General features: G+C 48.0%; 1 protein-coding gene across 3 annotated transcripts in view; it reads right to left on the bottom strand.

The window, feature by feature from the left end:
* Positions 1-14,465, bottom strand: part of celsr3 (cadherin, EGF LAG seven-pass G-type receptor 3) — a 52,957-nt gene extending 38,492 nt beyond the window's left edge. For all 3 annotated transcript variants that reach the window (XM_020051707.2, XM_010895828.3, XM_020051708.2), the window contains exons 1-3: positions 8,906-14,465; positions 2,691-3,028; positions 2,153-2,441 (exon numbers count right to left, since the gene is read on the bottom strand). In XM_020051707.2, the coding sequence (XP_019907266.2) occupies positions 2,153-2,441; positions 2,691-3,028; positions 8,906-14,408 (6,130 nt within the window). In that variant the 5' untranslated portion in view covers positions 14,409-14,465. The remainder of the gene's footprint in view (positions 1-2,152; positions 2,442-2,690; positions 3,029-8,905) is intronic.
* Between the last annotated feature and the right edge of the window lie 692 nt (positions 14,466-15,157).

Genomic DNA, 15,157 nt, shown 5'->3' with positions numbered 1-15,157 from the left:
ATTGTATAGAAGCTCTCTCTCAGATGACAAGATAGCACTTACGCTCGTCTAAAAAAATGACTCTCCAATCTCATATATATATAATGCACCACAAATATACTCTTTCTTCTGGAAAGAATTAGCACAATTCATGTCTTCTTCTTCCTCTCTCCTCCTCTCCCCACATGTCCCAGTCTGTCCTGACTTCCACCCCCTCTCTATCTTCCTACTGCTCTTCATGATGGGGAAGATGTTCTCCTACATCTCCTTCGTACTGCCTTCCTGCTTCTATTCCTCTGTTTCTCCAGATAATACATTCACACCCCTTCATTCAGGGGATGTTTTATTCATCAAAGCCATCGCTCCCCCTACGGCTCCTCAACCGATCCCTCCTTAACTCCCACACAAGGCACATCTCCAGAGGCCATCTCACTCTCTCTACCTCCTTTTCTCACCCTTCTGTCTCTCTTACCTCCTTCCTTTTCCCCCCTCTCTATCCTCACCACGCCCTTCACCAACCATCTCCATCTGTACCTCCCTCCGTCCCCTCCCTCTCCACCTCTCCCTTCACACACCCCCATCTCCACATGTCCCCTCACCCACCCATCTATCTCTACCTATGTGTTCAAAACCCCATCACATCTCCACCTCTCCCTCCACCCTCACATCTCCACCTCTCCCTCCACCCTCACATCTTCATATCTCCCTCCACCCTCACATCTCCACCTCTCCCTCCACCCTCACATCTCCACCTCTCCCTCCACCCTCACATCTCCACCTCTCCCTCCACCCTCACATCTCCACCTCTCCCTCCACCCTCACATCTCCACCTCTCCCTCCACCCTCACATCTTCATATCTCCCTCCACCCCCACATCTCCATATATCCCTCCACCCTCACATCTCCACCTCTCCCTCCACCCTCACATCTCCATATCTCCCTCCACCCTCACATCTCCACCTCTCCCTCCACCCTCACATCTCCACCTCTCCCTCCACCCCCTCAGCCCTCCTCTCTATAAACTGGAAGTGTCCCCCTCCATGGGAGATTCATAATTAAATACTTGTTAGTTCTCTGCAGAAACAACACAGAGACATTTTCTATCAAACACAGACAATACAGAAAATCATGAAAACCCTCCCTTCTACTTTCCATCAGTCTTGATTTTATCTTCTTCTTTGTAATTCTCTTTCTTCAGCCCCTGGATTTCTTTCTCTCTTTCTCTCTTTCTCCCTAATTCTCTACTCTCTCCCTCACAATGTAAGAGTTTGTTCAGCACTTACAGCTCCTTCTCATGAAACGAATTAGTTAACCTCAAGCTTTTTTGATCTGGAATGAAAAAAAACATGAAACACCTCAAACATATTCATGAAATCTCTGTCATTTCCTCTGTAACACAGTACAGCAGCAATCCCAACGGGCCGGGAGCACCCGGCATACTGTCTTCTAACCAAAGTGTAGGATATACCGTTACCCTGTTTTACGGGACTAACTTACTGAAACAAACACACACAGACACATATTCCTCACACACACTAAGAACATGCAACACAGTCACACAGACACATATTCCTCACACACACTAAGAACATGCAACACAGTCACACAGACACATATTCCTCACACACACTAAGAACATGCAACACAGTCACACAGACACATATTCCTCACACACACTAAGAACATGCAACACAGTCACACAGACACATATTCCTCACACACACTAAGAACATGCAACACAGTCACACAGACACATATTCCTCACACACACTAAGAACATGCAACACAGTCACACAGACACATATTCCTCACACACACTAAGAACATGCAACACAGTCACACACAGACACATATTCTTCACACACACTAAGAACGTGCAACACAGTCACACAGACACATATTCCTCATACACACTAAGAACGTGCAACACAGTCACACAGACACATATTCCTCACACACACTAAGAACATGCAACACAGTCACACAGACACATATTCCTCACACACACTAAGAACATGCAACACAGTCACACAGACACATATTCCTCACACACACTAAGAACGTGCAACACAGTCACACAGACACATATTCCTCACACACACTAAGAACGTGCAACACAGTCACAGCGAATCAACTTGCACACTGTCAAAACATCCTTTATTCGTGGTCGCACCTGTGTAGTCGTCCCTGCAGATACATGTGTAGCCCCCCTCCCTGTGGGCGCACACCCCATCATTCAGGCAGGGGTTGGAGTAGCACAGGTTGATCTCCGTCTCACAGTAGTCCCCGGTGAAGCCGGCCGGGCACCGGCAGCGCAGCCCGGCGATGGGGTGGATGGGCCGGAACAGGATGGACTGCGATGAGATGAAGGGGGCTGAGCTGTTGAAGCGGAGCACCGAGATGCACTTCATGTAGTTCTGGCACGGCTCGCGGAGGCAAACGTTATCATCGAACGGGAGAACCTGTATTACAACACACAAGGGACAGTTTTGCTTCAGGTGACAGGTGGTAGAGAGAAGAACCGAAACAGGAGATGTGTGTGTGTGTGTCTGTGTGTGTGTCTGCGTGCGTGCTTCCGTGCGCACATAAACTATGCTATCGCAGAGCACCATGTTAGGTGCTTATGTCCATATATTTATAAGTGTAATAATGCCATACTACGCTAGTTAAATGTATTGCTGTACTGTATTGCTGACTGGTTCTCCTCGTACCTCCATCTGTGCCAGAGAGGTGAGTCTTGGCCGGTTCAGGTAAAGTTGCTCTTCTAGGGCCTCGGAGGGGAAGAAGTGACCACCGGGCAAGGCAGCAGTGAAACTGACGTTCAGGATGCCGCCCGCCTCGCCGTCTGGCTGGATGTTGAATACGAACACGTCCTCCAGTGGAATTGACAGCACTGCCGACACCCCTTCCAGGAAGTGACGCAGCAGGGGGGACAGGAAGTGCTCCTGGGACATATTTTGGAGGCGCACCGTCACGCTGCTGCTCAACATGTCCTCCGTGATGATGAGCACTCGAAGGACGCACTTGGCCGAAATACTGTGGACCCCGTCTGAGAGAGAGGTAGAGAAAGAAAGGGGTAAAGAGAAAAGGGATGGAGAGAGAGAGGGAAATGAAAAAAGAAAGAAAGGAGTAGAGACAGGGAGAAAGGATAGAGAGAGGGGGGATGGAGACAGAGAAGGAGAGAGAGGGGGAGAGAGAGAAGGAGAGAGAGAAGGAGAGGGGGGAGAGTGGGAGGGGCAGGACAGAGAGGGTGGTGAGGTTATCATGTGAATCATCAGGGTTATGGTAAATTCAGTGAGCGTGAGCTGCCATTTTACAAGTGAATAATCTCCCCCTGCCCCAAATTATCCATACAAGTGTCCGTACACACATTCACACACACATACACAATAACACACACACATACACAATAACACACACTTTCATTTCTCTGCGTATAGAGCAATTTAATCCTCCTTTTATCTTCCTTTTGACACAGGATAATAAGACTACTTTTCCAAAGATTGCTCAAAATTGTTAATACAAAAGCACAATATATTCACATGGATAGTACCATTTGAAACAGCGAGGAACATGAGATGGCCACGAAGACCTTGGTGGTGGTGAGCACAACTGGGCAAACAACAGAGAGAACGAAAGGATGGTGAAGGTGTGAAGACGGAGCTACTGAGATTGGATGTGAGAAAGGCTGTGAGGATGTTGACACAGTGGGGGAAGGGCTTAGGGAAGTGTGTGGCGGCAGCTGGTTTGATTACAGGATTAGTAGGAGGCTGACTCCCTACTGACCACGCACACACTCGCATCTCACACACACACACACACACACACACACGCATCTCTCTCTCACACACACACACACACACACACATCTCACACACACTCACATCTCACACACACAAGGACACCAGGCGCTAATAAATGAAGAGCCAGTGGTCGACAAGGATTATGAGATGATACGAAAATTATTTCTCCATGTTCAAGAAATAATACAGGGTGAAAACATAGGATACTGGCCAATGTATCTCACTGAAACTGGGAAATAGAATAAGAGCACACAAAATTAGGAAATACTGCTGAGGCAAAAAGCATTATGTTGGCTCTCCATGAATAGATTGCAAATATGCATTGCTAATGACTCCTGATACCTTTCTTATTGAAATTAGACATGTATCATAGTTAAAAGGATAATCTTATGTGATTTAGTCTTCATGCCTGGCTTCAATCCAGCTAGCTCCATAGCGAACTCAGAAGAAGGTACACACAATGGGATACAACATTACATGTATGGTAATCCAGCTAGCAGGAAGACAAGGTACAGTATTTGTATGTCATCAAGCTGCCGCTCTTCTCTAGCGTCTTATTTTTAAATATTGATCCCACTACAATGGGACTGTAAGGCTTGTGCTCTTCCAACAGCCCCCCCTCGGCAGAAATAGGCTCCAGCTAGCAGCTAGTAGCTAAATCAGTCATCAGCAGGCAGATAACCACGCAGAGTAAAGCAAAACCCATAATGTATAAAGCTACTGACCCTACAAGTCCAAGCTAACTTTCTGGAGCATGTCTTTAAACTTTTATTACCTAAACCATAAATGGGGGTTATTTCAGCATCTTTAGCACCAGGGGAAAACAATTGTTTGTTAATAACACTTTGTGGGTTTCTTTCTGCTCCTATCCATGTTTCCACGTCATGGCGCTACTCTTCAAACGGATGAGTGGAAGGTTACTGCTGATGGAATGAGGGGGCCTATTCCAGGTAGACTTGGCTAATAGCTCTTCTAGATATAAACAATGCTTCAGAGCCTTTCTTAAAACTCAGCTGGAAATAGCAAGTGGACTGCGACCCATGTCAGTACAATACATAACCAAACCCTTTTAAAGAACCTTGCCTTGCTCCTCTCTCACTTCAGCCAAGCAAAGACCCCTGGCCCCTGCCCTCCAGTTATATCACAGGATACTGAACCAGCACTGGCCTTTAAAAAGGAATGGAAAGTGTCCAAAGTTAACAAGATGACATCCCCTAGAAAGGAAGGTTCACAGGAAATTGTCCCAACATACATACATGGAAACACATAGAAAGACACACCCATAGCGCATTCGCAATGTTGTTATATCCTTGTGGAAATCTGAAACCTATAGATTCATGTTCCCTAGCCCCTAGCCTTAAAAGTAACTCTAACCCTATCCTAATATCTAAACTTAAAATAACCCCTATTCTAACACTATGCCCAATTATAATCCAGAAATCTTTTTTTCTAAGCGGGGACATGCCAAAAAACCTTGTGAAGACGGATTTGTCAGGCTTTACTTCTAGTCCCCAGATGTAAACACACACACACACACTACAGGCAGTGGTTTGACAGATTTGTGCAATGTTTGTTTTAAAAGCCTTCTCCCCCAGTGATCTGAACATTGAAGCGCTGAATGGATCAAGCCTTATAGAAGAAAATCTCCCTGCAGACTGATACAGAATGCATCTTTACAACACAAGTCTTAATTCTCCATTAAACACACACACAAACAAACAAACACATACACTCACTCCCACACACACAAGGAGGGTCACAAGCACAAGCACAAACCTTATCGTAAAATGAATAAACACACACGTTAGTATGTACAGTATTGACAGATTATTCTAAAAGATCCTGTCACTGACGTGTGCCACTGTTAAAAGAACAAGGGGATATCATAACAAAGTAAGCATAAGGCACACAAATCTCAAGACTTTGGAAGAGTGTTGGCAGATGCAGGACATCTTCACGATCAGTTGACAACGTCGTCAGCAAAGCACAACATTACTGCCTCCACACTAGGCTTGCTAGTGACAGCAGGTCGCTTCAAAGGCAAAACACATTTGAGGCCATACAACGTTTCTATAGTGACATCCAAACTGAATTGGACAATCAGTTGTCTTTTTAGCTATGGCAATTTCCGTATATAAATTAAATCGGAAGAAACACGAAAAAAAAACACGCAGACTACACAGCTAAATATTGCAACTCTTTCAATTACAAGACTGAGCATGCAACCATTAAAGCTCCACAGCTGATGAGCTCGCCTATCAAGTTATCACCACAGGATGGCTATTGTCATCTAAAAGATATTTCAAAAATGTCACTGCATCAAATATAGACAACAAACACATATCCACAGTGTATTTGTTACTCACCACGACATCATTATCGCTTTCAAACAGCAAGGATGTTTCCAACTTCAAATCGTCAAACAACACAGAAACAATTTCTTCTAAAGTACAAAGCTGTGGCTTTTTGAGTAAAGGAAAAAGTCAAATGACAGCATATCCTTGTTCTGGTTTCTTATTAATGACAACATCCATGGGAATACAGTAACAGGTTTTATCAGGTAGACTGTGATATTGACATAAATGTTGTCGTTAAAGGAATGTGCTACGGTAATAACAAGGAAAGCTATTGAGCCGCTATGGTTTCTAAAGGGTTTTAACTATCCACCTACCATGCAGACCTGTTCTGATCAGAGCCGGCTCCAAGCATAAGCAACATAAGCAGTCACTTAGGGCCCCCAACCGCTAAGGGGCCTCTGACTGCTAGGGAGCCCCCAAACCAATAGAACAGAGGGAGCCCCAAATCAAATGTTGCTCAGGGCCCGTAAATGGCTAGAGCCAGCACTGGTTCTGATATACCTAGAACATCACAACTGTAGGTCACTTATAATATGGGAAATGACTCACCAGTGGAATACAGACATTACAGTAGTCAGTAGATGGATACTTGATGATTTACTCACAGAAAAACATGTGGACACAGACATGAATAGAGCAAGGTAGACGGAGGAGAAAATAGTTATTGGAACATGTCTGTTGTGTTTAAACTGCCTTATAGAGGGACTTTAACAGAGGGAATCCTTACAGCTGCAACAGAAACAGAAAGGCATGTCTTTACAGACACATGCACTCTCTGGTCCATTCTGTGCACAACCAGGCAAAAACACAATAACGTAATAACGTGTGTTGCACAAAAAAGGCTTGCCTTAGGCTGGGTTTCCCTGGAACTGCTTATTTAAAAAGTGTTTTATATATGTTTTTTGATTGATTGATGCACAACACACGTTTTATGAAAAGCACAAATCAAATCTTCTCTGGCTGGCACATACAGCCATTTGTTCTGAACAGACACAAAGAGACACATGCACAAACACACACACATATACACAAAAGAGGGGATATGTTGGTGTGCATTTTTTTCCCAGGGGAGGACAACCAGATGGACAGAGACTGATATCAGATGAGTACAGGCCTGCCCCGCTGTCCTGCTGGGATCTCAGAACCACTATTACATCTTAATCTCCCCAGACCCTCTAGTCTTAGGCAGACATGCCAACAGGAGGGACCCGGATAGCCACAGAGAGAAAGAGAGAGGGAGATAAATAGAGAACCCATGAGAGCAAGACAGATAAATAGACAGAGACAGACAGAGAGAGACAGAGAGAGACAGAGATCCAGAGAGAGAGAGAGAGAGAAAGAGAAAACATGCAAATGGAGGGGAGAACAGAACGGGGAGTCAGGCCAGCAGACACAGACAGCAACCCACACAATGAATCTGACAGACTTGCTCTCAGACTGACTGTATTTCATTACAATCCCATGACACTCATACTGGAGCAGAGGAGTAGGCAGAGAGAGGCTGAGTGAGACAGAGGAGGGAGGGAGGCGGGTGAGGATGAACAGACTTCCACTGCAGAGGCAGTATAGAAAAAGACAGGTAGAGAGGTTGAAGGAGAGATGGTCTGCAAATGTACATACACACATACACATACACACACACACACACACTCTTATTTAAAATGTCACAAAATATGCATTAAGCAACCAGAATGCAATTGGAATAAAAGCTCTCTGAATAGGCCAGCAGGTCACAGAAACTGGTCATATAAAAGCTCTTAACAAACTAGAATTGCACAACTGTTGTACAGCGCAATAAATCAGCATTCTCAGGCAGTGGTTTATATCATCTCCATATTGCATCTTTCATTTAGCTCAGTAAAATAACATCAATCATAAAATATAAGCTTAAATATCTGAACTACCCTCTGGCTCTGACCAGCTCTTCCCGCATCCTCTACTGAAACAATTGATGATATTTTCTGTTTTACGTAACCTGTAACTGGTTTCATTCTTTTATTCTTAGTATCCTTTTTTGTGTTGTTATATTTGTACCTTCAATAATGGTTGTGGATGTGATGGATAGTAATATATTATATCTTAGCTTCAGAAGCTTGCACATTTTTTGTGCTTATTTTGGAATGTATTCCTAAGACATTTTACAGTATTTTTTGATAACATTCTAAAATGATTATGTTCAAATTAATTATGTATTTTGAAAAATACAGTATAGGTATCCTGAAATACAATTCTGATCATGGCTTTTTTTGAAAGAGGACCATCAACTCTCTATGAAAAATCATGAGTAATTATGTTCAGTGAAAGCTTCAGATATTATACTGACGTCATCCTGTGTCCACAGAAGAGAACTGGTAGGGTAGGCCAATGTTTATTGTCTTGCCTGCAGATTAATGAACACGTTTTTTTACGTGTTTCTGCATTTAACTGGCAAAGAACGTGTATATCCTGTTTGTAGAGTGAAAAGGAATATAGCCTTAAAAAAAACTTACAGAGTCATAAACATTTAGTAATATATTCAGTCCCCCAAATAGCTTATTTATTAACAGCTCTCATTAGCTCAAGTATCTCAAAAACTCCTCATTCACATTGTCTGACCAGCCCTTCCCCCACCCCCTCTCTCTCTCTATTCAACATACACACACAAACACATAAACCAACACCCTGTCTTTCACACACTAACATCTGCCTCCCTCTTTCACCTCCACTTTAGCTCATCTCTCCCTCCTTCCCTCTTCCACCTCCAGCCACTCCCCCTCTCCTTCTCACCTGTGACAGTGACGAGCATGGGGGCCACCAAGGCTCTGTTGTTGTCCAGCTTCTGGCTCAGTCGGATCTCCCCGCTGCTGTGGTTGAGCAGAAGGAGGTGCAGCTCGTTGCCCTGGTCAATGGTGTAGTAGAGGCGGTCTGATACATCAGGATCATGGGCCGGCACCCTGCCTATCACCCCGCTGGGGAAACTGTTGGAGCGGTTGGACACAAAGTTGTTGAAGATGATCTGGAACTCCTGAAGCTGGGGCCGGTTGTCGTTCTGGTCCACAAGTCGGATGCGCACCGTGGCCCGGCTAACCAGGGGGGCAGAGGTGGCCTGGACCACAATCACATACTCGGGCCGCGCCTCGTAGTCCAAGTCGATGAGGGAGGTGAGCTCCCCGGAGAAGATGTCCATCTGGAATATCTCAGGGATATTTCCTTCTACAATCTGATACATGATCTGGGCATTGGCCCCTTCGTCTGGATCCGTGGCTGTTATCTGGGCCACCACCGACCCCACAGCGCTGTTCTCCTTCACTAGAACCTCGAAGTCATCGGCGGGGAACACGGGCGCGTTGTCGTTGACATCGAGAACGGTCACCTGGATGTGGACTGGCGTCCGCTGCGGAGGCACGCCGCGATCCACGGCGTACGCCGTGAGCTCGTAGAAGGGAACGCTCTCGCGGTCTAAACGGCGGACTGTACGCACGATGCCCGACGTGGGCTCGATGGTGAAGTCTCCGTCGCCGTCCTCTCCGTTCTGGAAGGTGTACTGGACGCGGCCGTTGGCGTGGGCGTCTCTGTCAGTGGCAGATATCTGAAGGACGCTGGTGAAGGGGGGGGCGTCTTCACTGACTGTGCCCTGGTACCTGGGGCTGAGGAACTGGGGGGCATTGTCGTTCACGTCGTTAACATTCACCTCCACGTAGGTGGTGTCAGACTTCTGTGGGATCCCGTTGTCCCGGGCAGTAATGGCCAGCGTGTAGGTCATCTGGTCTTCGTAGTCTAGTTCGGCCTGAAGGGTTATGGCACCACCGGACGGGTCAATCCGGAACTGGGGGATGTTGTCCTCCAGGAAGTAAGTGATGCGAGCGTTCTCACCGACGTCATCATCCGTCGCACTGATGACCACGACAGTGCTGCCTGGTGGGCGGTCCTCGTTCACTGTCACAGAGTAGTGGGCGCTCTGGAACACGGGCCGGTGAGTGTTGGCATCGGTGATGTTGACGTGGACCTGGCACGTGTCGTGTAGAGTACGGTCGGACGCGGTGACGGTCAGTACGTAGCGACGCTCCTGCTTGTAGTCAAGGGGCAGTGCCAGGGAAAGCATCCCCGACCCCCCAGCTGTGCTGATGGCAAAGCGGTTCCGCGTGTTGCCCCCGGTGATCTGATAGGAGACCGCACTGTTGACGTCACGGTCGATCGCCGTCACACTGACCACGCTGGTACCCACGACCGCGTCCTCGTTGAGCCTCACAAAGTACTCTTTTTGAAGGAACTCTGGCCTGTTGTCGTTCACATCCATCACTGTTATGGTCACACTGGCTGTGGCCGAGAGCGGCGGAGAACCGTAATCTCTGGCGTCCACCCCGAAGAAGTAATGCTCCACAGACTCCCGGTCCAGGGCTGAGCTGACTGTCACCCAGCCCGTGGCGGAGTTGATGAGGAAAGGCGTGTCCGGGCTGGTGCCGGTCAGCCTGTACTCCAGACGGGCGTTGTCCCCAGAGTCGGTGTCGATGGCCTGGATGTGGAGGATAGAGCTGCCCACCGGGGCGCTCTCCAGCACTGACGCCTGGAACGGCGTGGACACGAAGATGGGCGGGTTGTCGTTGACGTCAGTCACCTGTACGCTAATGATGCCCGTGTTGTTGGAGAGGGGTGGTCGTCCGTTGTCCTGTGCCCGGACCCTCAGAGTGTACTCCCTCTCCGCCTCGAAATCCAGAGGGGCCACCACCTGGATCTCCCCCGTCACGCTGTCGATGGAGAACTGTCCCCGGCTGTTCCCGCTGATGATGTTGTAGTGGACAGCCGCGTTGCTGTCCTTGTCGTGGTCCGTAGCGCTCACCCTCAGGATCTCTGAGTGGGGCCGGACGTCCTCCCTGACCGCCACCACGTAGCGCTTCTCGCTGAACTGGGGGACATTGTCGTTCTCATCCAGCACTGTGATGAAGACCTTAACTGTGGCCGAGGCTGGACCGGGCTCCTTTCCCTGGTCGTTAGCCTCCACGTGGAGGGTGTAGCGCTCATTGGTCTCCCGGTCGACCACACCTCGTGTGGTTATCAGCCCAGAGCGGGGGTCAATCTCGAACGCGGCCCTGGCGGATGCGGCCGTGTCCCCAACGAAGCGATAGCGGATGTTGGCATTGGACGGGGCATCCAGGTCAGTGGCTCTTAGCTGCAGGATGGGAAAGCCCTCTTCCACATTCTCCCGGATGGTCTCCCTGTACTCTGTGTGCTCAAAGATGGGCAAGTGGTCGTTGCGGTCGGCCACGGTGATGGCCACCATGGTGGTACCAGAGAGTCTTGGAGAGCCGTGGTCTGATGCTGTAACCCGGAAGTAGTGCAGGTCCATGTGTTCCCTGTCCAGCACTTGGGAAGTGGTGATGAGGCCGGTGTTGGGGTCGATGTAGAAGTAGTCTGTGGATCTGCTGTTCATGAGTGGCGCCATTGTGTAGCTAAGCCGGCCTGTGTCACCTGCGTCTGGGTCTGTGGCTGACATGGCTATGACTGAGGTGCCTGGGGGCTGGTTCTCCGCTACTTGCACCTGAAAGTTGTATTGGGAGAAGTGCGGGTGTCTGTTGGCAGCACGGCGGGGACGCCCCAAAATCAAAATCTCTTTCTCTCTGTCCTCTTCACCTCCCTCTTCCACTATCTGCTTTTCCAGACTTCTCTCTCCCCTTGAACTGCGCTTTTCCTCTTCTTCTCCCTGAGAGCTTTCATCTTTCTGCCACTCTTTGTTCTCGTCCCCTTCAATTCCTCCTGCTCCACTCTGTCTCTGTGTGTGGCTGGCCCTCTCCTGACCCTTCCCTCCCTCTACAGTGGCATCTGCCTGAGCTGTCGCTCTCTTTGTTATTTCCTCTGACTCCACCACTTCCTCCCTCCATGCCTCACTGGCTGGCCTCTCCCCCTCCCCCACCTGTATTTCGCCTCCCCCAGACCCTTTCTCCAGCTCGGTCCTTGTATGTCTCTCTCGCTGACTGACACTTTTTTGTTGTAATGGAAACAGTTCACCAGATTTTAATTGCGGGCCCTTTCGCCCCTGGACAGTAGTTAAGCTGTTACCAGAGCGACTGTCAACACAGGCCTCATGGGGGAACTCTTCCTGGACCAACGCCTGCTGTGTTCGCAAGCAGGGTCGGTTTAGATTTGCTGACACCTGTCTACCTAATGCATTGTTACTTTCCTCATTCTTCTGAATATTCTCCTGTTTGTTCTCTTCATCTTCCTTACTGTTGTAATTTGTATTGTAATTTCGAATGTTGTTATTATTATTAACATTGTCAACATTCCCAGAATATAATATCTGAAATTGATTAGCCGAAAATGTGTGTTTACTTGAGGCATTCTGGGTAGAGGTTTTCATGGGAGCTGTCCATTGTGCCTGTGGAGCTGAACCCTTACGGGAAGGCGCATTGTTGAGAGCGGATGGCCGGGAATGTTGGTCTGAGTCATCATCCCGTTTTGTCAGGTTGAGCTCCTTGGAGAATGACGTGGGGAATTTGGTAACAAGATCTCTGTGAATAACTGCAGGCTTAATTTCACCAACAAGTGAGGAGACGGATATGCTGAGAGCGGTGATAGAAGACATTGCAGGCGTGATGATAGCTGACTCACTGTTTGATTCAGACTGAAGATAAGGAACACCCCGAGCAAAGAGTTCCGCTGTTTGTATGTGCTCATGGAATATGGATAACGAGCTAGTAAAACTAAGTGACTTTTTGTTTTCATTAACGGTTCCGTTAGATGGAAAACAGAGACTAGGCCTCTTCGTGATATGTACGGTGGGGGGAAATTGCATGTAGACATTACTCACTGCTATGCTTCCCCTGGGACCTATTACGTCGGCCGAATGTCCTACACCCACATCTATCCGTTGCAAACCACAACACCTCCTTCCGCGGGGAGACCCACAGGGTAACCCCTTATGTTTTACCCGGGGTTGAGTGCTCTGTTCTCTTCCCGCTAATACTGGTGTCCTCTGTGGTGGAGCCGTCAGCTCTTGAGGCTGGGTTGCTAGATTAGAGGCCAAATCATCATTGGTATCATTTTTCATTACGTGATTATTGCCATGTACCTTCTCTCCATTCCTCATTCTGCCCACACCCATGGCATGCAAATGACTGGAGCTAGCGGAAAGCCAGTTTCGGTTGCGCCTGCAGCAGCAACAACCTGTAAGGGCCATGGACCATTTGGTAATCCCTGGGCAGTGGTAACATCTGGCCGCGTTCACTGCGGTCGCTGAGGTGAGATAGCGTTGGTTGGGGCCTTGCGACCCGCTCCTCCCCGTCCTCCCAATGGCCATAGTCAACACGCCATTACAACCATCGCCGGTGAGATCGATAACATTGTGACTGTCCAAATTAGCACAATCACCGGTGGACATCTCGCCGAAATGAAAGTGAGAAGCGCCCCATCGTAGCGATATAGGTGGTTGCTCGGTTTCAGAAATGTGCTGTGGTGGGTGAAGTGGCAGGTGGAGGGGCCTTGGACTTCTTTTCAAAGCCCATCTAACATCATTAGCAATTTCCAACGCTGCGTTCTTAGATCTCCGGCCGCACACAAAGACTCTCCTGGTGTTGGGTTTGGCGAAAGGCAGACAGGGTGGTGACCGAGCGCACACTCTAGTCCTTTGTACAAATCGCTTTTTGTGATTCTGAACCCAGGAAGAGAAAACAGGTGAAACAACGCCCCTCTCTCTACCGTTGCTCCTGCTCCTACCTGCAGGGTGGGGATGGCTGCCTCCATTCCACAGCACTCTCGCATCCCCTCTTTCCGTGCACCAGGGTCCAAAAGTGTATCCGTGTGGTCGGGGCCATATAAAAGGACTCCACACCGGGCATTTTGTTCCAGATGGAAGCTGTTGTAGCGTCCACCTGAGGGGGATCACCGAGCCGTTGCTGCTCGCTAAGACCCCAGCTTCCCCGGGATTGCTCGGAGTCTCAGGGCAGCGCCCTGCTACCTTCCCGGGGGTAACCGCTAACAAAGGGCTGAGGAGCAGGTGGAGAAGAAGTGGCGAGAGCAGGCTGGAACCCAGTAGCAATGCAGCCATTAGTCTGGTAAGATCCTTTCTCCTCTCCCCCTTTCTCCCTCTCACCCCTCTCTCTTTCTCTCCTCCCTCTCTCTTCGAATGCGTCTCTCTCTCCCGTCGCCGGCTAGGTCGCCAGTAACAGCGGCACCACCCGACAACTTCCCCCGCGCTCCACCGTCTCTCCGTGGGCCCGGGAAGTTGGCATTTACTCGTTGTGTTCGGTAGAACTCGGGTTTTCGGTGTCAGGTGTGCAGCATCTCTCCGTTTCATTCATATCCAACATGGCTCTCAGCAGACCCCGGTGGTACTATCCATCCTCGCGTTACACTCTCCTCCTCTCAACACCCCTCCCCCTCGCTGCTCTTCACCTCCCTCTCCGCTCACAGAAATAGGAAAGAATGGTTTATTCCATCGCGCAGGGCTGTTACACCACCCTTAGCAGCTATATCCACAACTGGAAGGCGACTCGGAGTCGAAACTGTACCTCACAACAATCTTTTAATAACCATATCTACGTGAATAACATTTGTGGTGTGATTGTATGAGGAAATTAAACTAAGCATAACTACTTTTAATGCCATTTGGTACAAACGCATACATTTGCGCGTATTATCAAAGACAATTATAATACTGCACTGCAAATTATATTTATTATTGCACATCGTATGTCACTTGAAGCCTAAAACATTTTAAATACCGTTAGGTCTCTGTAAAAATGAGCTAGATGAATTTAGCCTCGCAATGACGTCATGCAGATAAATAATTTCCCGGAGACTATCTTGGTTTTCCTTAAATATGATTATCACTTTTCACTTTTAAAAATAATAATAATTTATATAGATATTCCCAATTTATTTCCTTGCATTTATAAAGTGAAATAAAGTCGTTTATATGTAAATATTAACTAAACAACCTAAAATTAATCAAAATCCCCATATTTTAGAAATAAATGAGGGAGGGAAGGCGTGTCCGACAGCCTTAGAGTGCATCATCGGATGCTGTGGCACAAAATAGATCGG

The sequence above is a fragment of the Esox lucius genome, chromosome 12, assembly GCF_011004845.1.
Source record: "Esox lucius isolate fEsoLuc1 chromosome 12, fEsoLuc1.pri, whole genome shotgun sequence".
Classification (NCBI taxonomy): domain Eukaryota; kingdom Metazoa; phylum Chordata; class Actinopteri; order Esociformes; family Esocidae; genus Esox; species Esox lucius.
Note: the sequence above shows the minus strand (reverse complement) of the source record. Positions and strands in the feature narration are given on the sequence as shown.